The 26,991-nt window shown below is 41.5% G+C and overlaps 3 protein-coding genes across 3 annotated transcripts; 2 read left to right on the top strand and 1 right to left on the bottom strand.

Moving 5' to 3' along the window:
- Positions 1-334: 334 nt before the first annotated feature.
- Positions 335-3,948, bottom strand: sec61b (SEC61 translocon subunit beta). Its single transcript, XM_034228179.1, has 4 exons — positions 3,784-3,948; positions 3,133-3,230; positions 1,639-1,743; positions 335-844 (listed from the first exon to the last, which is right to left on the bottom strand). Exons 1-4 carry the CDS (start codon positions 3,784-3,786, stop codon positions 757-759), a joined length of 294 nt encoding a protein of 97 aa, XP_034084070.1. The 5' UTR covers positions 3,787-3,948; the 3' UTR covers positions 335-756.
- A 284-nt stretch (positions 3,949-4,232) lies between these two features.
- alg2 (ALG2 alpha-1,3/1,6-mannosyltransferase) lies at positions 4,233-9,543 on the top strand. Its single transcript, XM_034228178.1, has 5 exons — positions 4,233-4,375; positions 5,048-5,219; positions 5,342-5,479; positions 6,357-6,524; positions 7,499-9,543. Exons 2-5 carry the CDS (start codon positions 5,049-5,051, stop codon positions 8,237-8,239), a joined length of 1,218 nt encoding a protein of 405 aa, XP_034084069.1. The 5' UTR covers positions 4,233-4,375; position 5,048; the 3' UTR covers positions 8,240-9,543.
- Positions 9,544-21,779: 12,236 nt separating this feature from the next.
- Positions 21,780-26,736, top strand: LOC117553885 (DOMON domain-containing protein FRRS1L). The gene is made up of 5 exons (XM_034227986.1): positions 21,780-22,353; positions 22,895-22,979; positions 23,268-23,406; positions 25,110-25,356; positions 25,445-26,736. Exons 1-5 carry the CDS (start codon positions 22,149-22,151, stop codon positions 25,615-25,617), a joined length of 849 nt encoding a protein of 282 aa, XP_034083877.1. The 5' UTR covers positions 21,780-22,148; the 3' UTR covers positions 25,618-26,736.
- The last annotated feature ends 255 nt before the right edge of the window (positions 26,737-26,991 follow it).

The raw sequence follows: 26,991 nt of genomic DNA, 5'->3' as shown, positions 1-26,991 counted from the left end.
AAATAGCTTCTTGGCTAACTCTTTACAGAATTATTCTGTGCACTGTCCCTTTTAAATAAATAAAAGATTATGAGTATACATGTAGTTTTAGTATTTGAGATTTCACGAATATAAAAGAATGATTACTGAGAGTAATGGGCAAATCATCCAGTTCGTCGTTTAAAATCAATATTTTGCTGAAAAAAAGGTTTTACGATGCCTTATGACAAAATGTACAGCTTTCAATAGTCCGGAAGAGAGACCAAAAAGAGAATATAAAATATGTTTGTGAAGGAGCTTTTCTCATTAATTATGTCTGAACTAAATAAGAGTAAACTTCCACATGTCATGCACATAAATTTTTACTTTTTTATTGTACAATATTACAATTACATTTGTACAAATGTTAACAATGAAAAAAAAAAAAGTCAATTCAGGCTACAAGAGGAAATGTTTGCTGGGGCCTGAAAACAACAATGTCCTTGAAAGCTGCACTGAACTTGAATGCAGCTGCTGCTCGGAGGCGGGCCATATACAAAAACACAGACATGGCTTCCTCACCTTCACCCCATCAGTTATTTAAAACACAGGAGGGGGCAGAAGCAAGGTGGATACCAACATCAGTGCAGATGAAAATCATGTACTGAATTAAAAAAAAGTTTGTGTGTCTGCGTGTGTTGTAGTGCAGAAGGGAAGCGGGGGGGGTTGTTGTTCATTTGGTCCAGGTCCAATGTGTTAAGAAGCCGAGGCGCAGGGTCAGAGGTCGTCAGGCAGAGTTTAAGAGCGGGTGTACTTTCCCCAGATGTGCAGCATGAAGACGGAGGCGATGAAGAGCAGACTCATCACCAGCACGGGCACCGGGCCGCTGTCACAACAAAGAGAGAATGATAAACACACAAACACACAGAAATCCCATAATTTGCTCTAAGCCCGACCACACATGAGTCTTAGTAGAGCGGCTGATTTTATTGATGAGCTTAGGAAACAAGGAGGCGCCCTCATCTCTGAAGGAGGGACTGAGTGGGGGTGTGGGGTGGAGGGGCGCATCACTAAGTAGCAGCATTGCCATGCCAACCATCTCCTCTGCGGCCCCCTCCTCTCCCTGTCAGAAGGCTGTAATTGAGTTGACCTTTCAGAGTGCATCCTTTAATGAAGCTTTGAGGCCGGCGTCTAACGCAGGAACAAACACGCACTCGATATAAAGCACTGTATGGCGAGTCTGCCCTCCTTCGACTGCTGGAGAGACACTCAATAACCACCACGGCACCATCGATCAGCCATTGCCAGGAGACTGGACGCCTCCTCTAATATTAAGGCAGCAGATGCAGCAGAATAGAACTTTATGGAGGTTGAGAGTTTTCCAAGTGTGCTTTGCTAACACTCGTAATTTTTTATGAGTATATAAAGACACAGACTTAAATGAAGCTGATCCACCACTTAGAGATGATTTGTTTTACCACAGAGGCACGTCTACCCAATTTCCTGTCATTAAACATTCCTCGCATCCTACCTGATGAACATGTACACCACTAATCATAGCAAGTGTTGGAAATCCTGAGTATTAAGTGCGTGTTTGTGAGTGGGATGTAGAAATGTCAAGAGGCTAAATTGGTTACAGTGTGTATGTTCCTGTGTTTTGCTTTTAGAAATGACACTTACACTTTGAGGCCTGGCGAGTCTTCTGTGTAGAAGCGCCACATGCCACCGGTGCCCGCCGATCCTGTGGTCCTGCCACCGCTGCGTGTGCCACTGCTGGTGGCTTTCCTGTGGGACACACACATAATTCAAAGTCAAAAACATATCGACACAGCCAAGTGTTTGAATGACTTAACAGAGCTCAATATAAAAGGGCATAATAACCCGATCTTAAACGCTTCCAAGTTTCTCTCTGTAAAAGGTCTTTCATAAATATAAAATGTGATGTCTCAAAGAACTTTATTTTAAAACAAGACAACTAGAACAGAAACACACTTTTGAGTGCCGGGTAGAAAAGGGGAGGGGGTATAACATGAAACAAAGGCACAAAGGTCACATGGCTGGAATCGAACCCAGGACATTGTATTCACAATGGAACCAACTACAGTAGCTGCTGATGAAAGAGCAGGTTGATTCATGGCTGCTTCACTCATGTGACGAGATTAAACGGAGGTTAATGAGGTAATGAAGACGACGATAGTAATGGGTAGAGGTAAGAGCCAGCCTCTGATTAAACACTGATTAAGCCCACAGCACAGCATCTATCGCTCATATAAACAGGGAGCACAACAAATAAAGTGACGGCTATCTGAAATTCATCAATAAGTCTTTACTGTGTGATGACATGAGCAGGCGCGGTCAATGCTGAGGGTATTTGAAAAATAATTTTAGAGAATGTGTGCAGGATAAAGAGGCTGGATAACTTATTTCTCAGGTTTAATGTAAAGTTGTCTTCAATGGCCACTTTTTCACATTGGTGTCCAACATACAGATATTTGACCAATAGAGAATAAATATAAAAGTGTCTTGTGCATGAGGACAAAAAGGTCACCACAGCATCCTCAACGCTGCTAGGCAGTCATTCTCAAAGTGTCTCACTCTACTGGTGGGATTACTTCAATCCTATAAGATAGTCTTCAATGTGGTGTTTTGAGCTGACCCCTCTTAGTCTCTTGGTGTTGATCAATTTAGCATCTTGATTATTGAGTTGATTATTTTTTATAGCTTTTTTTTAGTAAATTATTTCCAGAAAACCTATAAATAATTCTGAATTGATGAATTGAAGCATTGCTTTGATTCTTTGAGGGGAAAATGTGTTGATTAAATCAGTTAAATCGATTATTTGATCAATTGTAGTATAAGTCGACTATATTCTCTTTAGTCTTGAACGGCCGTAGTATTGATGATGATAATAATGATGATGGTGGTGGGGATGATGATGATGGGGAAAATTGTCCAAAAAGCCTGACTAAAATGTCCAACAGTTATTCATATGGGATAACATCTGTTGATTGGAATGACTCATGATTCAGTGAGCCCAAACTTCTACATATAATCTTTATTAATTAGGTTACTGCATCAGTTTAGTCACGTCTACCTCACATCTGTATACACGTGTGCAGAGTTTTCTCACTTGTTACCTGGATGAAGAGTAAAAGTTCTGTATATTGTGTGTACCTTTGCCTGACTGTGGATCCTGCTGCGCGAGGGGCCACAGTCTTACTGGGGGAGCGGCTCGAGGCCCCAACATTGGTTGCACTTGCTGCTGGTCCAGGCTGAGGGGAAGACACCAGAATTAATACATATTACATTACATGTTACTTGTTGGAAATATATGAACAGTATCCCCTCCATTATATCCTCTTCCATGCATTCTGTCTACTCTCTGTCACATACATTTAAAAATATTTACAGCTAAAACATAATAATCCATAACCTTCAGATAAGGAGTTATCAAACAATAAAATATGAAAAGCTCAGTCAAATTTGATTATTAACTGTACAGTGCGTTTATGTCAGAGTGATGGCGAAGGCCTTTAACTACAAGTCCGCACCTTTCATTGAGTTCAACTTCTACTGATCACATGCAGAGTTTCAACTAAATGTGCGTACTAGCGTATATAAATCATTCATCTAGTCCATTGCCAGCTTTACATATTGTGGGACTGTTTAACTGGTTGAAAGAGAGCCACGTCCACAAATGATTAGCTAACATTAATAAGCTAGCTAACAGATAGCAAATCCATAGATTGGGGCTTACGTTAAAACAGTAAATGTGAGCGTGTTTGCTTTACCAGTAACATTTGTAGATGGAGTCGAGTATCTTACCATTTTGTTGTTTGTGTTGTTGTCCCGATGCAAGTTAAAAAGCCAGAGCCTTCTTCAAGATGATATCCACGTCAAATGAATAGCAGACAGCAGGCGTGTGAATTGGTCAAAACTTGAGAAGATCCCACAGAGCTGACGTCTATCTAAAAAGGACACGACTGCAAAACACAAGACCAGTGCAGGTGACCGAGCAGATGCCCGACTGTCGGATCCCGTTCACACAATAACATAATGAACTCAACCTTAGTTTTAGAGCTTGTTTTCTTTGCCACTTAAATTCAACTTGTTTTCAACGCCTATACGTGTTTTAGTGTTTTTGTTTTTGTGTATTCTTGTACCTTAATTCAAAGGCACATTTTGGTCAGCCTTGATTTTGAAGGAGACGTGTCTCACAGGAAGCGCCTCCGTTTACATGACTAGAGGAAACTAGCGCCATTGTGGCTCAAACACGAAGCGCAACTAGCATGACCACAACACATAATTTGAGCCAACATGGCGTCCTAACGTTAGAGTTTCCTGACAGTTGTACATGCTGATACTGGCTTCGAGACAAGCATAATCACAGGTTTCAAAACTCGGACAAGATCCAAAGGTAAATATAACTCAACCATTATTAGATTGTACGGAGATGTAGTTTTGTTCACGAAAGACAACTGCCCATAAAGTTAGCTTTCTGAACGATTATTTCATTAGCTACATAGGCTAGCATGCATAATATTTTCAACGTTACGTAAAACATACACAAGACATTCAGAATAACTTTTTTTATAACGAACAGTTACCATACTACATTTCATAACATTTCAATAGTCATTTATATTCTTGCTATCAGTCTGACTTATCCTTAAACGTAAAATCAGCTGGAGGTTTTCCTCCATGACAGAAACAATTTGCTGCTAAAAAGTCCTGACAGTAAGGGCTTCAAGGGTTAAGAGTTTTGAATTCTGGTTACTTGTGTTGGAGAGAGTTGTTTGTTTAAACCATCATCAAAAACAATTGAAATTCATTTTCTCTGTTACTCAGATTTAGGCTGTAATTCCCATAAATGTTTATTGTGTCATGTCATGCATATACACTTTATACTTCTTCTGTCTTTGTGAATATTCAAACTGTCTACTGTCTCACTGTGCTCCTCCCTTTATCTGTCCTTCTGCATGACACGGTGATGTACAATGTGTTTAACTTTAACCCTCTCTGCAACAAGCATTGTCTTGTGGTAACATTTATACCGGATTCAATTGTAACTTTATACATTTGTGTGCAGGATGGCAAGGGTGGTGTTCCTCCATCCAGACCTGGGTATTGGTGGAGCTGAGCGTCTGGTGGTCGATGCTGCTGTTGCTCTGAAGTCTAAAGGATGCAGCGTTCAGATATGGACGGCCCATTACGACCCAACCCACTGCTTCTCTGAGACGCTGGATCCAGATCTCCCTGTGGTACGTAAACTCACACCTTCCTACCTGATACTGTTGCTCAAAGATCCACAACAAAGACAAAGAATAGTAAACTCTAAAGACACTCGCATAATACTTAATTGTTTCTATTGCTCTTCTTATAGGTATGTGTGGGGGATTGGCTACCCACAAATGTGTTTGGTTACCTGCATGCCCTGTGTGCCTACCTGAGGATGATCTTCGTCGCCCTCTACCTGGTCTTCCTCAGCGGGGTGGAGTACGATGTCATCTTCTGTGATCAAGTGAGTTGTGTCATACAGGAACAACGTATCCCTCTGTCTGGTCACTCATTGTAGTTCCCCTGAGCTTTCAGCAGCTCCTAACTGTCTCTTTTGCTCAGATAATTTGTTCCATTGCAAACAGTGGACTGCCTCTATTGCCCCTTTCACACCAACGCGGTTCCCGTTCTAGCTCTGTGCTTGCGCTCTTCTGGTTCGGAACCGGTGTCTCCTTTTTGTGACACACCTCTTTACTATACCGTAAGGTGTACACTCCCTTGCCTGTTCCACTTTCCACTGTGTTTCGCACAAATACGCACAGGTATCAACTTTCTCTTGTAAATAATTACAAAGGGTTTCCATGGTTGCTAGAAATCCTTGAACACTTTAGATTTTTGAAAAGTGCTTTGGTTTTGAATGAAGAGCCTGAGACTGCATGAACATATTTAGGCTACATCATGCCAAGTCTAACAAACAGATGACACTTTTTGAAACATAAAACTTGTGTTTTCCTCAATTTTTCCACCCTTTTGTTGAATGCAGAAATGTAATTGTCTTTAGCACAATATGAACTTAATTGTTGTGATGAAAAAGTGCAATCATCCTAGACTGTATGAACTGTATGTACTGTATACAAAAATGTATTTTACCGCTGTAAACGGCAGAAAAAGCTTGAACATGCACCTTTTTTAAATGCTTGAAAATGGCTTGAATTGACTTTGGAAAGCGTGCAGGTACCAGTACAGAAATAACTCAATATTAAGCAAGGTACAGGGTGACAGTAGGAGAAGCCAATCAAACAGCAGTTTATTTAAACGTCACATATAGCTTGACCAGTACTTCTCTTCGGATGTGTGTTTACTGATACATTTCTGATCATACACCTTTCATTCTACACCAGGTGTCAGTGTGTATCCCGGTGCTGCGACTGTCCCGTCACAGGAAGAAGGTTTTGTTTTACTGTCACTTCCCAGACCAGCTGCTGACCCAGAGGAAGTCGGCCCTGAAGAAGCTGTACCGTGCTCCCATCGACTGGATGGAGGAGCGCACCACTGGCATGGCTGATATGGTACGGCTCAGGGTTTAAGGCTGTGTCATTGTGATGGCCTTTCTACTAAGAGGGCTAGACTGAGTCACAGTTACAATCTGATTTTATCCAGAACAAGAATGTCATTTATATAGTTTTTTATTAAATAAATGTTTTACAAACTTTTACACAGTAGAAAACCTACATGTATTATATCAAGATTAAAAACAAAATAGTTGCTATTCATTCTCAAAAGATGCTCCTGATGCGACCTAAGTGTTTGAAGGACACTTGATAGTAAATGCTGTGTGGTCTTATGGGTAGATTTGAGACAGGAGCTAAAACTATCCTAAATAATTTTTATAACTAATTGGATGACACAGTTTAGTTTTTCAATGTTATTTTAAATCCTTGTTTTGCCTAATGCAGACAGGAACATGATTTTCTAAGCAGTAACACGATTAATACAATTAAATGTTGTGAAATTAGTTTATTCTGATGCTCAAAGGTGGTTTAAAAGCACTATATAGACAATGGTACATTTTATATACTTACAGATCATTCATAAAATGTATCAATACTAGAACAGTGCAATAAAAAATGAAAAATGTTAATAGCCCAGTAGTTGAACTTTGGCAAGTTTGCTCATAATTATATCTATCTAAGTCTAATGTTGTTTAGAGAGGTGTAATTTCTCTTCCAGACTGAGGTTGGCTCTTAATAACTGCTTAAACTGTAATGTAAAGGAATAAATCAAAAATACAAGGTAAGTTTTATTGGTTTTAAGAGATTGAAAAAACCAAAGCGAATATTTAAAATGTGCTACAGCCTGATCTCTGCTGGCAAGCTGAAGTAAAAGCTCAGGGCCCTGATAGAAAATAAATTGACATTTAGGTTTCAAACTAGACGTTAATAATAAAAGTCTGCAGGCTGTCATACACTTACTCAGAAGGAATTAAAATGCCTGTGTTATATGTGAGATCCTTATGAACTAATCTCTCTGTACTTCCTCTTAGATTCTGGTAAACAGCAAGTTCACCGCAGGCATCTTCAGCGAGACCTTTAGTGGTCTGAGAGGAGTTCAGACGGATGTCCTCTATCCCTCCCTCAACACAAGTACCTTTGACCAGCAGTCCACTGAAGCACGAGGCCTGGAAGGGCTTCTTCCCGAGGGGACCTCCTGCATGTTTCTCTCTCTGAACCGATACGAGAGGAAGAAGAATCTGGGGCTGGCTCTGGAGGCTCTCTCCGCCCTGAGGAGCCTCCTTCCTGCAGGCCAGAGAGCGGGTGTTCACCTGGTGGTGGCTGGGGGCTACGATGACAGAGTTACTGAGAATGTTCAACATTATACTGAACTGAAAGAGCTGGCAGCGCAGCTCCACCTGGAGGACTGTGTCACTTTCCTGCGCTCCCCTTCTGATTCAATGAAGGTGGCACTGTTACGGGGCAGCGCAGCCGTGCTCTACACCCCGAGCAGAGAGCATTTTGGGATTGTTCCTGTAGAGGCCATGTACTGCTGTTGCCCTGTTATCGCGGTAAACTCTGGGGGCCCCCTGGAGAGCGTGGCAGACGGGGAGACAGGCTTCCTGTGTGAGCCCCTGGCCGAGGCCTTCTCTAAGGCCATGGAGAAGCTGGTGAGAGGGCTTCAGCTCCGCAGGGACATGGGACACGCCGGGAGGAGGAGGGTACAGGAGAAGTTCTCTCTTCAGGCCTTCTCAGACCAGCTGTATGGGTACATTGTCAAGCTGAGCCAGTGATGGTAACGCAGAAGACAGGTTAAACAAACGATCCTAAACTGAACTGTGAATTGTCTGTGGTTCACTGGGGTCTGCAGTGAGGTGAAATGAACATCTTCTAATAGAGGATGTGTGTAGATGTGCAGGGAGGTGGGAGTATTATCAGGACTCAGAGGAAAATCAATCAGCATTCCCCTGGAGGGGTTGCTGAGAGGAAAAAAAGGGCGGAATCTCTATACCAATTAAGACAAGAATAACGAGTTTACCTATATCTCTGGAAGAATACCACACCTGCAAGTGTGTATGCGAGTGTGTGTGTGATATTGTACATGTGTAGCAGCGACAGAACCAAGAGCCTAGCAAATGAGCATACCAAAAGGATTGATTGCTAGACAGAAATGTTTTGTACTGTGTATGTTTTTTTCCCCCTTGCTTTGATACAGTAATCTTTGTCTTTGTCTGTTTGGGTGATGAAGAAAAAGAATGTAGTTACCACCCTGTGCCATCAGGCAGTGCACAGCCCCAGATCGATAAACGGGATGCTTTCCTCCACTTCCTGTCCGCCCAGAGCTTTGTTCAACTCCTCGCATTCAGAAAACGCTGGCCTGTTCTGACTCTGGCTGCTGTGTGGAAGTTATTAGTGGATGATAGAGAGTGTTTGGCTTTATTAGAGGTCTAGTTGATGGGCAGTGGGACTTTGTCTGGGTCATTATCAACGAGGAGAATAGCAGAAGGTCATTGTGTCTCCAGCTGGCCTCTTCAGCCCTCCTACTGTATAGAAAAGCTTGTATTGACATTCCTGAAGTCTTAATAAACAAGAGGACACATACTTTCCTGACTCTTATGGGCTTTGCTTTGTTGCCAAGTTTGTTTGGCCTTTAATAGACTTTGCTAGGAACAGAAATGTTAAGGTTTTTTTCTCCTTTCGTTGAACACATTTGATTGTTCTTTGTTGGTAAATGAAACATTCTCAGACAATGAATCAGCTAAGGAGTTTTATTTTCGCTCATTAACAAAGTCAATTTGATAGATGTACATGGGAGGCGCCGCAGAACATCTTAAGTTTCTGTCTCCGTCCGTTGCTGCATTATCATGTTCAGAGTTTGAGACGTGTCCCCTTGTCCTCTTGTTCTTAAAGGGAGTTCCCAGCGGCACTTTGATCTCTGTAATGCGCTGAGTGCAGATCCTGGTCTTCCTCAGAACACGGTCACCTTTGACTTTGGAACCATTTGTTGAAGGAGGCTGCGGCAGGCTCTCTGTGTCATGTTCTCATCTTACAATAACCAAGAAATACAGTGAAATAAAGGACATTTCAGTACAATAAATCTGGTTGATTTTAAATGTCTGAGTGACACTTTTTAAATTCTACAAATGCAGTGTGATTATTTTAAATTAAGTCCCATTTCATTTTCTTACCTCCCACTCCAAAATGGAAAACACAGCCATCTCCAACATAAACGCCCCAAAGACACAGTCCTCACCATGGATTTGAAAACTCAATCAAGTCTCCAATCTCTGCTGTGGACACGCTCTGTTCAACCTAAAGGTAAAAAGGCTGAGTCAGAGCAGTGTACAGAATCCAAACATCGTTTTTCCTTGCAGAATTTAAATGAAGAAATGGTTTTCCATGATGGAAACCAGGGGAAAAAACCAACAACTATGGACATAAAATCTAACTATTCAGCACTTTTAAGAGAGCAACCATAAAATATAAGGGACATTTAAAATGGAAACTATACATAAAACAAGGCCTTTTTCAGCAGTATTTGAATGAGAATCACACTAATTAAACTTCAGATAAGTGCTATCAGAGTTTCCTTAGCTGTTGTCACCAACATACTTTCATTTTGTATACCACCTTTTTAAATTGGGTGGCAGACATAGAGATGGATATACCTTGAAAGTACTGTATCAAGTCAAATGGTAATATAATAAATACAAAATAATTCTCACCTATCGCCATGTCATTTGGGAAAAAAGGCTGTTCCAGTTTGCCATAGGGTCCATGGTTGCTGTGAGCTCAACAGACGGACTGAAGTGTATTTTCTCATTAATGGGACGCTGTGATGTTGTGTAATAATTTATAAAACACCTTCAATAGCCGCCGTTAGCCTTGACTGCGACACTTTCAAAATGATAGGCAGTCTAATATGTTGCCCATTCATCTAATATGTGCTCTTTTGTTCTATGGTTCAGGCTACCACTGTGAATCAGTTGATGTAAATATTATATAATTATTCAGATATTTGCTAAAGTTTGTTTAAAATGTGTGGTTAACCTGCATTGAGTTTTCAATTCCCACTTCTCGTATTGATTCAGACATTTCTTCAGTCAATTTCAAAATCTGAAATGCAGAAAAACCAAACAGCGCTGCTGCTTGTTTTCAGAACTGAAAGCGATTTGTCCCTATAGATCCAATTAGTGCAGGTGGTTTGATTTGAAATAAATACTAAGGTCTAGCCTCAGTATACCTCAGTGATGCACCTCAGTCAATGTATAATAGTGATCCTGATATAGTTGGTGTGTGCTGAATGTATGCCTGTATATATATTTTTTTGAGGTGTTGGTTATATAGGCTATTAAATGTCCGATTCATATGTTCATGACATTAATTGTTGATATTCTTTCACATAAAAATAAGATTCAAAATGTAGTGTTAGGAATCTGCTCGTGAGCTCATGTAGAGCCAAGCGACAACACTCATGACCACACCATAAGGCATACAAATGTGATTAAAACATTTATTACATTATTATTTTTCTTAAATATAGCTTTATATGAAATAGAGAAAGTGTGCCAAAATAATTTTTCCTTATGACCCAATCCACATCGTTGTTGTCTTAAACAAAATAACCCAATATATACGTACATAATCTTCATACAGTATATAATCATAAATATAACTGAGCTTTTCAAACCCTTTATGAAACATTGATGTGTTTATAAAAAGGAGAGAAAAGGGGATTTCCTGAGCGCACAATGTAGATATAAAACATATTTTTAACCTTTTCTTTAGTAAAAAAAATATATATTTAAAGCAAAAGCAGCAAGGTATGTGTGTGTATTTGTAGTTTACTGTTGTGTTTCCACATGCAGATGTATTGAGAGTAGATGATGCGGAGGGCATTGCTGCAGTGATTTAGGGGCCCTGCTGGAGCAGATGATAGAAAGGCCCCGTGGAGATACACAGACTCCTTTAAATGGGTCCCACTTTGCTGCGTACACAGAAAGATGGTGTCTGAAGTCTCATTTCGATCTCTTCCATTTTTTTCTCAGTCATATCAAAAAAAGAAATGTCTTTACCTTTAAGTTGTGGAAGAACCCCCCCCCCCCCCCTACTTCAGTGCCCCGTGGTGGGGTGGTTATTGAGATCACGGTGTGTCTGAGTGGCAGCGATAACCGGTACCCAGGTGCCACTGGCACATGGTGTTTAATTAATTAATGAGACCGCAGGGTTGGTTTTTCTAATTCCAGCTAGCCAGCACCGGGGTGTGGGGGAGATAGCGGCAAAATGTTTAGGTGTGTGTTTTGAGGCGAGGAAGGGGAGATGTATGTGGAAGTGTGTGCGGGTTAGGAGTGTATATCTATTCTGTTGGCAGTTTGGGAGCTGGTTTCCTTGTTAGTGAAATATTAAATATGTATGGAATATTTTTACTCTGACTTTTATTCATGCCATAGGATTGGGAGTTAATCATGGGCTAAATGCAGCTGATGGAGAGAGAAACTCATCACTCTAAACCTCCAGCATACAACCGGGTCATGGGCTCATTGCCCTAAAACATACAGATGTACTTGAAATGTAAACATAATGCAACAAGAGGTGGCGTTCAGGGCAGTGTATGTTATGTCTTACGCATATTTAAATGTAATGTTTTGGATGAATGTAGGGTTAGGATTGGTATAATTAAACAAAAAGTTAGTATGGATCTCTTACACTTTACCTCAAAACGTCTATTCCAAAAATATAATGAGTTATTTAAGGTAAGATGGCGCCTGCCCATTAAGGGCTTTGTAGGCGAGAAGAAGAATTTTAAATACTATCCTGTGTTCTATAGGGAGCCAGTGTAAGGCAGCCAGAACAGGAGTAATGTGGTCCCTTTTCCTAACTCTGGTTAGTACACGAGCTGCAGCATTTTGAATCAGCTGAAGCGACTTGAGTGACTTCTTGGTACACCCTGATAATAAAGAGTTACAATAATCCAGCCTTGAAGTAACAAATGCATGGACTAGTTTCTCTGCATCGTTTTGAGGCAAGATATGCCTGATATTTGCAATGTTACGTAGATGGAAGTAGGCGGTCCTTGAAATTGATTTTATGAGGGCGTTAAAGGATAAATCCTGATCAAATATAACACCAAGATTCCTTACAGTCTCACTGGAGGCCAAATTAATGCCATCCATAGTTAGTATATCTTTAGATAATTTGTTTCGTAGATTCTTCGGGCCAAGTACAATAACTTCAGTTTTGGTCGTGTTTAACATAAAAAAATGTAAGGTCATCCACGTTTTTAAGTCCTTGAGGCAGTCTTGAATTTTATTTAGATGATTAATATACAACTACATTTTATTCAGTGTTTTCCCTTTTCCTGCCATCACGAGGGTCTGTTTCTGTTATCTTTACGTAATACTCTATTACATTAATCAGCAAAGTAACTTTACAAAATACAAATATGCAGTTAGTATTACAGTTAGATGTATTATGATGTGCACCTGATGTGCTAAAGTGTGTATTTCCTCTCTAACAAAACCGTTATTTAATCCCAATTCATCAAACACAAACATGCAACAATGACTCTTCTCTTATTGATTGTTGACATCCTCGTGGATTCATCTTCTTATTTCAGACACATGCATTTCCTAACATTCGGTCTATATGCTGTAAAATGTATTATCTCTTTGATTTACACACGGCATCTATTGCACGTCTGTCCGTCCTGGGAGAGGGATCCCTCCTCTGTTGCTCTCCCTGAGGTTTCTCCCATTTTCCCTTTAAACTGTGGGTTTTCTCTGGAAGTTTTTCCTTGTACAATGTGAGGGTCTAAGGACAGAGGGTGTCGTATTGTCATACTGATATTCTGTACGAACTGTGAAGTCCACTGAGACAAATGTAACATTTGTGAAATTGGGCTAAATAAACATTGATTGATGGTTCTCTTTGATGCATTAAACATGTTTAAATCAGTGAATCTGGACCTACAGGGTTACACTCCTTGATATCCTGTGATGTGTGAAGATGCATTAGTGTACGCTTTCCTTCTCACTACAAATACTATCAAACGTTGCCAAGAAGACAGGAGGAGTTTTACTGTTGGAAGAATGCAGCGAGGAGCCTTCCTGATCATGAATGATAGAATATGCTTAAACAATAGAAAGTCTGCATTTGTATTCACAGCTCATCTTTAAGAGCTGTTTTACATGGTACATGTTAGCAAATTATGTATTTCACTCTTTACTGCTTCCATAAACTATTCAAATATATTAGCTTACACCTCATAAATGTTAACACTGCACAACTCTTACCCGCACTGGAATAACAGTATAAGGAGCTGATATCACAGAGGAAAGAAATGATTTACTAAAGCTACATAAAACTCTTCTCTCACAATAAAACGTCTATATTCTCTGATAGTGGAATATTAAAGATAGCCTCTATAAAAAATAGCTTTATGGCCCAGGAAAGAGAAGCATTACGACTTGTTCTGCACGTTGTAGTTTAAACCATCTTATAGCTTAAAGATAAACGAGTCCATAGATTTCATACATCACACGTCATCTAATTCACAGGAGGTTTATCCATAAAAATGTAAGGAGTCTTGTTTCAGATGTAAAGTTATGAGGAAATGTCCAGCAGCATTGATGGCGTGTAGTCAGATAAGGTACAACACAAGATTACGCTGAGAGAAAACAACTTGGCATTCACACACTGTTCTGACAAATATGTAACATATTAATAGTCATCATAGTTTCCACAAAGCATTGGTGTGTTTCTAATATTTATTGTTCAAGGAAACTGAGAGCATATGCATTTTGGGTATATTTTGATACTTAATGATCACCGAATGATTCTTGAATAGACATATTTCTTTCGACATTGGATTGTAATAGAAAAATTAATTATAATTTTTTTCCTTTACCTTTTTGCAAGCCGTTGTATTTTGATTTTTAAAAGTATGCAGTTTAATACACCATATGAGAAAAGTGCTCATCAGAAAAATGTTTTGTGCATTAGCGCCTTTTTTACTCTTTCTGTTTGTGTTTAAAATGTAATAGGCTACAATGTGGCCTAGGTTATATTCTAGGCTTGGTTTTATCATCAGTTAAAATCTTGCCTCTCGGACATTATTGGTCTTATTGGCTCTGACCACTGCTGTCTCGTTTAAAAATAACTGGTAGAACAGATGCGTCAAAAATAAAAATGAAATGAAATGAAAATTAAACTGAATTGCAGTTCAGTCCGATTATGAGCTAAAGCGAATCACCTCTTGGTGTGAAAAGTGCATCCCTTTTCACACCAAACTCTCGAAAAACACATAAATCCTCAAAATCCTTTTCCTGCAGGTAATAGCAAGAGGTGGATTTAGACATTTTAAATTAAGATTTCCGTTTTTTTCTCTTCCTGGAGCATCAGGGAGGGAGGAGGAGGGGGGAGGGCAGGATTGGGGGTAGCAGACCTCCCATTGAACTTGGCTGGCTTCCAGCACTCATTCAGCCAGTAATCAGCTGTGAGTCAGTCAGTCATACTGGCTTTAAACAAACACATTAACATTTGAGTGCACATTACACCAGCGCTCACTTGCAAACGCACATTCACATGCTGTCATCACACACACACACACACACACACACACACACACACACACACACACACACACACACACACACACACACACACACACACACACACACACACACACACACACACACACACACACACACACACACACACACACACACACACACACAGGGAATGTTTAGCACACTGGAGGTTTCTGATGCGCTTTTACCTGGTGCATTCTTCAGATTGTTATGCTTTTCGCCCTAAGGAGGGGTTGTTTCTTTACAGACGTTAGCCTGAGGGGTGTTCGTTTAGTGTAGTTCTGCTGGATAGGACTGGCTTAGGGCAACAACAGGCAGGGGTCTTTAATGGGGAGGATGGAGGGATGGGATAGACGACAGTGCACATGTGGGTGTTTGTTTAGGCGTATAGTGAGTGAGAGGCTTGGTGCACCCTGATCAAGGGGTACCATCGCCCACCTATGGCCCAGAAGGAGCTGACACTCGCCTGCGGGTACGACTTTGCTGCACAGGAGCTGCTGAGCAGACCCCCACACAGCTTGGGAGGGTAACCTCCAGAGATAACACTCACAGGGGTGTATGTCAATCACGCTGTCGGCCTGAATGTGAATCTGTGTGTCTGCATGTGTGAGACAATGCCCCTCAATTGTTGATGCAAGTAGGCTTTATGTACAAATATGTGTGTGTGCGTGTGTGTGTGTGTGTGTGTGTGTGTGTGTGTGTGTGTGTGTGTGTGTGTGCGTGCCCAGTGCCCAGCGATGGCCTGTTAGATTGAGCTGTCAGTCGGCAGGCAGCAGATGAAGATTAATGGAGCGCGCAAACAATGAGAGGCTGGCAATGATCATAAATATGCTAATGGCCATTATCAATACACACTCACTGACGTGTGTGTTTGTTTGTGTGTGTGTGTGTGTGTGTGTGTGTGTGTGTGTGTGTGTGTGTGTGTGTGTGTGTCTGCGGGAGTGTGTGTGTGTGTACAGTATTCATGTAGCAGATATTTGGGATAGGAGGTGATTCAGGTTACTGAGTTAAAATTGTTTTCCTTCCCCTTGTGACACAGACACACACATAAACACATAAACACATAAACACACACACACACACACACACACACACACACACACACACACACACACACACACACACACACACACACACACACACACACACACACACACACACACACACACTGATACAAACACTTTAGCCTGTGTGTTGGCTGATGATGGGAGAGATGAGTGTCCCATGTGTTTTGTTTGGGTTGTGGGCTACATGATGGAGGGAGGAGAGCTCATTGAGTGGATGACATGATTGGTGTCACATTAAAACGTGTTTATTTAGTGTTTGTGCGCGTGTGTAGGTGTGTGAGAAGGGCAGTAGTTAGCGATGATGTCTGTGCCAAGCCTCTGATTAAGACTACAGGTTGAGCTAATGGCACAATGAGAGGCTGATTAAGAGAGGAAGAGGTGCTGAAAAAAGAGTAGCGGGAGATAAAAGGGATAGATGGACAGATGCATTCACTCAGCTGATGATGGGGCTCTTTGTTGTCTCATCCTATTCTGTGGTTCTCTGGGGCCCTTCCTGTGTCTGCAACATAAACTCATTTTTTTTAATGAAAAGCCTCTTTCTTTATCTCACTCTGCCCCCCCCCCCCCTTCCCTTTTTTTCTCCCTCGTCGCCCATCTGGGTCACACAGCACAAAGGAGAGCAGCACAGACCAGGAACTGAAACCTAGTCATCCACTTCATCACCTGAAAACACACTTCTTAACCTCCTTCTACCTTTTCACCCGTGGTTGTCTCCTCTTATGGCTTCTCCCGCCCACTTTATCCTGCTCTACTAGGGTCTGCTAAGTCCACTGGGAAATGTTGGGGTCTCTCCGACCTTGCTTGTCCTTTAAACACACACTCCTGCAGACACACACACACACACACACACTCTCTGTCCGTCAGATCCTGATGGAGAGTGTAATTTGTGCGTGGCAGGGTGGAGATGGATGGGGCATGTAAAGCAGACATAGGGAAGTGGTTATGATTGGGGCTAATGAGCTCACAGGGGACACATGGATAAAGGACGCTGGCCAATGGCAGGCCTGGCTCAGATTCATGTTTCTGGAGGGTCCCTGCTGAGCTGAGACCCTCATTTCCCCTTGGGAATGTGTCTATCTATGAGTGTGTTTGGGTCGTTCCTGTTTGAAAACCCAACAGTCCCTGTGGTCATTATACACTCATTGTGCTGAGCTGGTTATTATTGGGCTCCAAGGACAGGGGTAGTTAAGCATTTAGATGTTGGATCAAATGCGTCGTTAAGTCAAGGTCACTGCTAACTGGTGAAACACAGAGGGATACGCTTGTTTTTTGACTGCCATTGAGCATAAAGCGCTTTTCTTGGTAGAGCAGAGCAAACTCATAGAAACTAAGTGATGATTGCTAACACTGCATCAGTGGCAAGTGTGGGTGTGTGCTAACAGGTGTGTGTGACAGTGTGTCATTCTGTGTGTGTCTCATTACCATGCATGGTGTGTCAGTGTTGTCCAGGAGGCTGAGCCTCCGCGCAGAGCTCCAGGGGGGAGTTATAGATTTCTGGCTGGAGCATGCAGGGGCCAGGGGACCCACTGGAGCCGGGGCCCGAACACTGCAGGCGGGGCACGGCTCTCAGCTCATCAGCCTGTCTCTTGAGGGTCCGGAGCTTAACCCGGAGCAAGGCTCTGATTAACCAGACTAATGACGGTGCAGCCCCCAGCTCCCACTGCCCAATACCATAATCACTGCTTAAGGCCCTGGCCAGTCTGCGTCTCTAAATGGAGAGAGAGCGGTGTCACAGCTTAATGGATAAGTCTACTGACAACGAGCATTTTAAGTCAGCTGTCAATACACACTTAGAGTCACTCACATGGCAGGAGACCAAGGCATGACAGGCTGGAATGAGATCTAATACATTCAGAGCTTAAATAATGTTTCCTGTGTTTGTCAGCTGTACGTGTTCATGTGGCTGAGTGTGTGCATGCAAATATGTGTCACCAGGGTCAGATGTGTTTAATGAGTGCTGATCGATGGCTCATCGGTGCCTCCTTATCTCTAAAGCAAACATTTCATCTGCACAATGGAAGCCTTCAGCCTTTGGTACACACAGAGACCCCAACAGACAAACTGCAAAAACCAATATATGTATGCAAAATAAGACAAAGACAGACCTTTGTTCATATAACGCTTACACAGTATTTAGCTACGAGTGTAATAAGCAAACAACAATGAGGACAAATGTCTTTTCATTGTCTTTTGGGGTGTGAAGGTGACGGTGTGAAAGGTGGGGCGAGGGTGCATTTGCTCTGCAGGCAGAAGAACGTGCCAATAGTGTTTACTGGCCTCAGTGAGTAAAGTGATTTCTGACAACTCCTAAATGAAGCCCTGGGGGAAGGGGGGCCGCAGCTATCACAGACCTGCTTTATGACTGTTTGTGTGTGTGAGAGAGTTGGAGACTGAGCTAATAGCTTGCGTTATACGAGGGGGTGAATCGATAAGTGATCTAACCACTCTCTGATAGGGAATGAGGTGGTAGGTTTCGAACATTGAGTTTAGATGACAAAATAAGACAAAACCAATGGGTTTATAGTTCTGCAGCTCTACCAGGGGATACAATGATATCTCTGCAGCTCTACTACACAAATTAGCAAAATAGTAAAAGTATAAAAAATATTAAGAAAGGAGAGATATCTTAACTACAGGAGATGTGCAGGCAAACCGGAGACCGACCGGATTAAAGAAGGCTTTATTTTTATTGGATAGCCAAGGATGTGCCTCCCATGTTTTATCATTACAATGAAATTACAAAGCTAAGAATCAGTTTGAAATACCCGTAGATTTTTGCAAATATTGTATAAGGGATTAACTCAGATATAAACAACAGCCCATCTTCAACTTAATGAAGGGACACGTCACTCTTAAACATATCAATTCATGGGATTCTTGGTTTCTAAGACATTCATAGGATCTTTTGACAGTTAGAGACACAACATATCTCCCAAGCTTTATCAGTCCAAGTAAAGCAGCCCTAGCAGAGTAGATATGAGTATGCAGGCCTCATATTGCATGTGCCGGTCTGAGCCTACAGGGGCTGTTATTGACTGACAGCTCTGACTAAGCCATCATCGCTGCTGATCCTCCATAACATCCCGGGCTTACCTTGTGTGTCCAGGTAAACAATTGTGGGTGGCTTGATGTGTGCCAGCTAGCATTTTTCTACAAGTATGTGTTTACAGTATATATGTGTGTGTGGGGTTAGCTCTGCCTTTACAAGTGCTGGCTGATGGCTAAGCAGAGGACAGATCCAGGCCTGCACTCATAGCAGCTGTGTTTCCGAATGGATCCAGCGGCCATTGTTCTCCTGTCACTAACCCGTCTCTCAGGCCCAGGAGACCCACCGCTGACATTTACCAGATCTCCCCCATCCTGCCTCACCCTCTCCTCATCGCTTCTCTACCAGCATCTCTTTTCTCTCTCTTTCTGCTCCCATCAGGTCCATGTTCACTCTCTCTTTCCATCACTCCATCTCTCTCTGTGGCAAGATGTACGGGGACAGAAGTGTGTGGATAGGTGTGTATGTGTGTGCGGGAGAGCGAGTGTTTGTGTTAATGAGTGGCCCTTTAAGGCTATTAAGATAAGATTGCTACGCCCAGAGTCCCTCATTACCCAGCAAGCATTGCCCCTTACACGGAATGGTAATTGGGAGGGGGGGGGAAAGAGAGAGGGTCGGCTGGTAGAAGTGGGAATAATAGGAGGATAAACGAGGGATAATTGGGTGGATGGAGAACAAGAGAAACGATTGATCAGGTTGATTTGTGTTTGAGAGAGACGGTGTGAAGAGGGAAAGGGTTAAAGGTCACACACTCTTGTATGAACACACGTATGATACAAAAAATCAATGTTAGACATACTCTTATACAGAAAACAATGTATACATAAAAGTTCACATGCAATGCAAAAATAAAGTGTGTGTGTGAGTATGATTGTGGATGTCAGTCAGTCTCTGATCTGTCTGACAGTCATTATTGTCTATTTACACTTTTAGTCTGTTTTAGACTGTGTAACACCAGCATCACCTACAGGACACACACATGAACGTTCCTCAGCCTATCTGTGTCTCGCTCACCTGCAGTCACTACTCGATAAAATATGAAACTTTTTAGCACTGTGGTTACTTTTTGACCAAATACTAAACAATTGAATTATATGATTACATATTCAATTTAAATCAATTTAAACAAAGCTAGCAGTCCAAACGTGCAATATGTGTGCATACAAGTGTGTACAGACCCATTAAATAACTGTTACAAAACCAATTAAATATTAAGTATTACAATTATTTCTAGGCATCACTGCCGTAGTTATGATTTCTAACGAATGGACGATTCTGATGCTAAAGGTCTGTTTACACTTCTGTGAGTGTCCACTTATAGGATGACTGATGACTCATTATACTTTGAGAATATTACAAAAATGATTATAACCGGACATGGGGCAAGTGTTACATTTTTTATTTCATTAGTTCATAACTTGCAATTCTTTACATTTTATTTCCGCAAGGCGCACAGTTATGAGCTATTATTACAGATTTAGTTGTTCATTTATAAAGTAGTTTTTCATCAGCTTTAATTTCTCAGAAAGACACAGGCACAATGAAATTACCGAAGTCTTAAAAAAACATGTAGCTAAAACTTTGATGTAATTTGTCCTTTACCTTTACTGAAATAAAATGATGTGATATACATTTGTACCCACGGCAGTCTAAGATAGTAAGTACTGACTCCATCAGATGGGAAATGTCTCTAAATTAAAAGTAAAAATGATAAATAGTTGCCTAAGAACAGATTCTCTGAAATGAGGTTCAAACTGTGGTTTTATATCACCATCATGTGGCAGGACTGTGTACCACCACTGAAAAAGACAGAGGATAGAGTATGAAGTCAAGGATGTGAGTGAAGACCTAGATTATGTTTAGTTCAGTAAAAATAATGCATATTCACCAATTCACACTCTGCAAACAACCATGTCTGTCTCCGATTTTGTATGAATTTTACACAAAACACATGCTCTGTTGTTTTACAAAAGCAGTAAGAGGAGACTTATTGGGTTATCTGGAACTAAATGCACACATTAAAGCTGGACTGCACATTATTAAATACATAATGCATTGAGAAGGCGCATACAAGACTGCACAATCATCATACATTTTTAAATTGCATCTATATTCAGACCCAGATACATGTTTTTAACAAATGGGACACGTGCCTGATTGTTTCCATTAAAGAAAAACACAACAATTACAAACATGGTGGGTATTAACAGCCTGATTTTAGTATTTTTACTTTTATTCAAATAAATAGATGATTTTCTTATTTCTTCAGAAGAATATTATGTTATTCAGCCTTAAAAGAGTTTGCTTTTCAATTCAAATATTTGTGTGAATAGATTAAGTTTGCAATAATGTAACTGGACTAAAAAACATTCTGGCATTGACACATTTTTTTATTTCCAACCAACTTGTATTTATTTAAGACTTTTCATGCCTTTTGCTACGGCCCTTTTTTCAGAAGTAGCCTATGGGATACAATCCATCTTCTCCAAATGAACGATTTCCGTTTTTATAAACAACCTCTCACTTTCGGACTATAACTGATCCCCAATTGATTGATCCTGATCACAGCACGTAGCGGCTCCTCATTGGATGTTACTGTGATTGACTGAGGAGAAGAAGAGAGGGAGGCCGGGCGAAACCATTCATCCAGCCAACACTCCGACTGAAAAATATTTGAAGCTTAAAGAGCACTGCTATGAATCTAGATTCGGATTTCAAAGAGGATTATGATGGTGTAGCTGAATTAGACGGTGCTATTACAAATATGGGTAATTTAGGATTGGATTAGCTTTAATCACACGGTCATCGGCGCTGAATCCCCCCACATCCATACGAATACACAGCAAACAGGCAATTGGGATGCAGGGATGATGTTTGTGACGCCGCGATGGGAAGGCCCTACCTGTGAAGATACCGACATTCAAACAATAACGAGGATCCGATTTGATTTCGAGTTGCTTTAGTTGTTTTTATCGCTTCATTTTTGTCAATTTATCGAACCATGATTTTCCTGCGGAGACTCGTGCAGTTATTGACGCTGGTGGTACAGAGCGGATGGTGGGAGGTCGCGCCGAGCCCCACCGATGAAGGAGCACTCAGGTCCGGCCACGGAGAGCACGGAGAGCCGGGACACCAGGAGCCTCACAAGGACACATACAGCACCTTCGCCTCCGAGTTCCTGGAGTCCAGGCATCTGTCCGATGACGGTAAGGATGTAATGCATTGGTACTGATTGCTAGTTGGTGGGTTTTGTTTACATGTCATGCACCATACACACATATCTATACAAGAGTTAAGCATAAACACTGCACATTAAACACTAACTGTAAGCAGAAAGTGAACAAGTGCTGTTTATGTTGTGGTTCATTCTACCTGTCTACAGTGTTAGAGGCCTTTCAGCACCCAGGCCAGCTCCCCCATTGGTAGCTGCCAACCCTCACTTCCACACACACACACACACACACACACACACACACACACACACACACACACACACACACCACACACACACACACACACACACACACACACACACACACACACACACACACACACACACACACACACACACACACACACACACACACACACACACACACACACACACACACACACACACACACACACACACACACACACACACACACACACACAGTGCAGATGGCCTCTAGTTGGCCCCTTTGACTGTCTTAGAAACAATCAATTGGTTTTGTGCCGAACCAACAGTTCTGATTTTGCATTTCGCAGGTTATCCATTCCCCACCGCCCCACCAGTAGATCCCTTTGCCAGGATCAAAGTAGTTGACTGTGGAGTAACCAAAGGCTGCATAAGGTAAGAGAAGGGTGCATGCTTTTCAGCTCTAACTTACTGAGCAGATCTCTGGTGCAGATTTATTCCCCATGGCTGCCCTATATGCTGCTGCAGCCGGACTTCAGAAAGCTGGAGCTAATCATAGACCTCTCCACTGTGTCGTCTCTGTTTTTTTTAAAAACCTGGATAAAATTCATTTTAAAGGTTTACATTTGGTCTTAATGTTATCATGTGAAGCTCATGTTCTCAACTGAGATCTGTTCGTCATTAGTAGCTTAAAAGTGAACGTTTGTATTTGTTTATGTACAGATATGGGAAGCCAGGTTGTGATGCAGAAACGTGCGACTATTTTCTGAGTTATCGCCGCATCGGGACAGACGTGGAGTATGAGATGAGCGCAGACACAGATGGCTGGGTGGCCGTAGGTTTCTCCTCAGACAAGAAAATGGTGAGCAGCTGCACAACAACAACAACAACAACAACAACAACAACAACAACTCTGACTGTAATGACTGTTTAGAGATAGCACAACACATTGTGTTATTACATCAAATTTTAGTCTAATCTTTTGCTGAGACCAAGTTACTAGTTTAAAAACACGGAAGTTAAAACAGTTGTTTACATAGTGAACATATGTTTTACACCCCATAATCAAGGCTAGACACTATATATCTTATTAGTTATTGTCTAATAGCTAGGGGTTAGAAGGGTCTTCTGTGAGGAGTTTGCAGGTTGTTCTCATGTGGTCTGATTTGTAAGAGTCCTCTGACTTCCTCCTACAGTATAGTCCAAAGCCATGCAGCTTAGGTCATTTCTAAATCTAAATGGTCTAAAGTTTTGAATTAAGTAATTCAAAGGACTAACTAATGTTATATCCCAAGATTGAACTTTGACATATCCACAAGTTGAAGATGAGTTTGACAGCTAACCTGCAGTCTCAGCTAGACATTTTTATTTTAAATATTGACTTTTTCCTATTTTGCCTATTCCTAGATGACTTTAATTTTTGGAAAACCAACTCATGTGCATTGAGAATCAGAGAATAGCTTTGCCTCCAGTCTGTAACTCCAGTCTAATCTTGTGACAGTTCTTTGAAAGAAAACACTAGGGGCTGAATGTCCTTGCATGAACAATAATAGTATCCGTCCTAGTTATTTTATTTATACCTTGTATTTGAATCCATCCATCCATCCATCCATCTTCTCCCGCTTATCCGTGGTCGGGTCGCGGGGGTAGCAGTTCCAGCAGAGAGCCCCAAACTTTCTTTTCCCTGGCGACATCAACCAGCTCTGACTGGGGGATCCCAAGGCGCTCCCAGGCCAGCGAAGAGATATAATCCCTCCACCTGGTCCTAGGTCTACCCCTTGGTCTCTTCCCAGTTGGACGTGCCTGGAACACCTCCCTAGGGAGGCGCCCAGGTGGCATCCTAACTAGGTGCCCGAACCACCTCAACTGGCTCCTTTCGACGCGAAGGAGGAGCGGCTCAACTCCGAGTCCCTCCCGGATGACCGAACTTCTCACCTTATCCCTAAGGGAGACACCAGCCACCCTGCGGAGAAAACCCATCTCGGCCGCTTGTATCCGCGATCTCGTTCTTTCGGTCATGACCCTTCCTTCATGACCATAGGTGAGGGTAGGAACGAAAATGGCCCGGTAGACGGAGAGCTTTGCCTTCTGGCTCAGCTCCCTTTTCGTCACAACGGTGCGGTAAAGCGACTGCAGTACCGCTCCCGCTGCTCCGATTCTCCGGCCCATCTCACGCTCCATTGTTCCCTCACTCGAGAACAAGACCCTGAGATACTTGAACTCCTTCACTTGGGGTAAGGACTCATTCCCTACTTGGAGTGGACAGTCCATCGGTTTCCTGCTGAGAACCATGGCCTCAGATTTGGAGGTGCTGATCCTCATCCCAGCCGCTTCACACTCGGTTGCAAACCGATCCAGTGAGTGCTGAAGGTCGCAGACCGATGAAGCCATTAGAACCACATCATCTGCAAAAAGCAGTGGTGCAATCCTTAGTCCACCGAACTGCAGACCCCCTCCCCCATGACTACGCCTCGAAATCCGATCCAATGAATCCAACTTAATTAAAACAAATTATATGTAGCTATTTGGAATAAGAAAGCAACTAATTATTTCCTGTTTCCTCAGGGAGGAGACGATGTCATGGGCTGTGTCCATGACGATAACGGACGTGTACGGATTCATCACTTCTACAATGTCGGCCAGTGGGCCAAGGAGATAAAGAGGAACCCTGCTAGAGATGAAGAGGGCATTTTTGATAACAACCGGGTGACCTGCCGTTTCAAACGGCCGTTATATGTTCCCAGAGAGGAAACACTTGTGGACTTACACTTGTCATGGTATTACCTGTTTGCATGGGGACCCGCTATACAAGGTAATGGATTAAGCTTAGCATCAAGTCAACTGTCTTTGTGCTATTTTTGTTTTTTATGACATCTTACATCGTTTTACCTTTTCAACAGGTTCCATCACGAGGCATGACATCGACAATCCGCCTGTCAGCGACCGCATGGTCAGCATCTATAAGTACGAGGACCTTTTCATGCCTTCCACAGCCTACCAGACCTTCAACTCTCCTCTCTGCTTACTGCTTATTGTAGCCCTCACCTTCTACCTACTAATGGGAACGCCATAATGACGCACAGCAGAGCACATAGTGGAAGACAGATGGAAGAGAAGATGAAGCAGCAATACAAAAAGGTCTGATGCCACAATCTAGTGTGAACTTTGCACAAAGAGACACTGTATTAGAAATGTTAAACATAAAAAAAGTCTATAAACATTACTCTGAACTCATAAACAGAATTTTGCCAAATTATTATATCTATATTGTAGAGGTGTCATGTACTGGTGTCAGTACACTTTTTTTCCTGAGATTATTGTTATAGTAAAAATAGGTCAACTATTTTCAGTATTTATCATAGATTTTAAGCATGCCCTTGGAAATCTGAAAATGATTTAAAAAACCAGCGATTCAATGGTGATGAGGAGACAGTGCCTCGTGTTGGCTAAAAAAGGACAAAGAAAAACAAGTAGCTCACAGCCGTTTGCACATTATCTTCATGTCTCTTTACCATTGTATGTTTAAATAGACTCCAGGCTTTGGAGAAACTAAAAAAGGTGGTTTATTTGCTGATCCTACTATCACAAAATATAGTTTTCAAGATTTTACTTTGCAAAAGCATTATGTTTGGCACTAATCTTTTCCTAAAATGTACTTTAAGATTGTTTTCTGTTTTATTTCACAGTGGCTATTGGGTTTGTTTGTTTATTAGTACTGTGGCACTCTGACTGCTACATGAGTGCAAGAATACAATATACCCAAGAGAAAAAAAAAATATTTTTAATATAAATTTCAAAAAAATTATAAGATGGGACATTGAGGACCAACGTCTTATCATCTGTATTTTTAAAACACGGGGGCTTCTTCAACATGTTTACTGTGTTTGTAAGTGTAAAAATAGTCTTCCAGGGTAAAGCAAACCTTTATTTGGTGTAGTTTAAAGAAAAATAAAAGATGCCATATATTAACAATTAAATACAATTAACGTTTATATAGCATTCAACCACCAACATTGTTTCAAGGGCCCTGCCTCCTTGGCTTCAATGCACACAATGTGTTTGCAACATTTACCTGAAAAATAAAACCTGTCAATTAAAATGTGTGTTGTTATGACCTAATAGTGACTGTATCAATAAGCCAACTGTTGTCTTTTTCAAGCAGGCCAAATTAAAACACTTCTTGTTCATAAAAGCTGCGTGTAAGACTCAGTTATGTGCTAATTTCAGTCAAATTGTTGCTTTTTTCAAATGTGTAATTCTTTAAATACTAGCAATGTGGGACAACACCAGCCGGAAATGAAGATTGGAACAACAGTATTGTGTTTGTAAATTAGTAGATTTATAACATTATGCAGCACCACACTTTAAAAGATAAAGAACATAATCCAAACAAAAACAAAAAACCGGAAGCGTTTGTTTCTGTCTTTTCACTACATTTCCCATGGTG

Source organism: Gymnodraco acuticeps, unplaced genomic scaffold (assembly GCF_902827175.1).
Source record: "Gymnodraco acuticeps unplaced genomic scaffold, fGymAcu1.1, whole genome shotgun sequence".
In the NCBI taxonomy this organism is placed as follows: Eukaryota; Metazoa; Chordata; class Actinopteri; order Perciformes; family Bathydraconidae; genus Gymnodraco; species Gymnodraco acuticeps.
The sequence above is the reverse complement of the archived record's forward strand: the minus strand, read 5'-3'. Positions and strand labels throughout refer to the sequence as shown.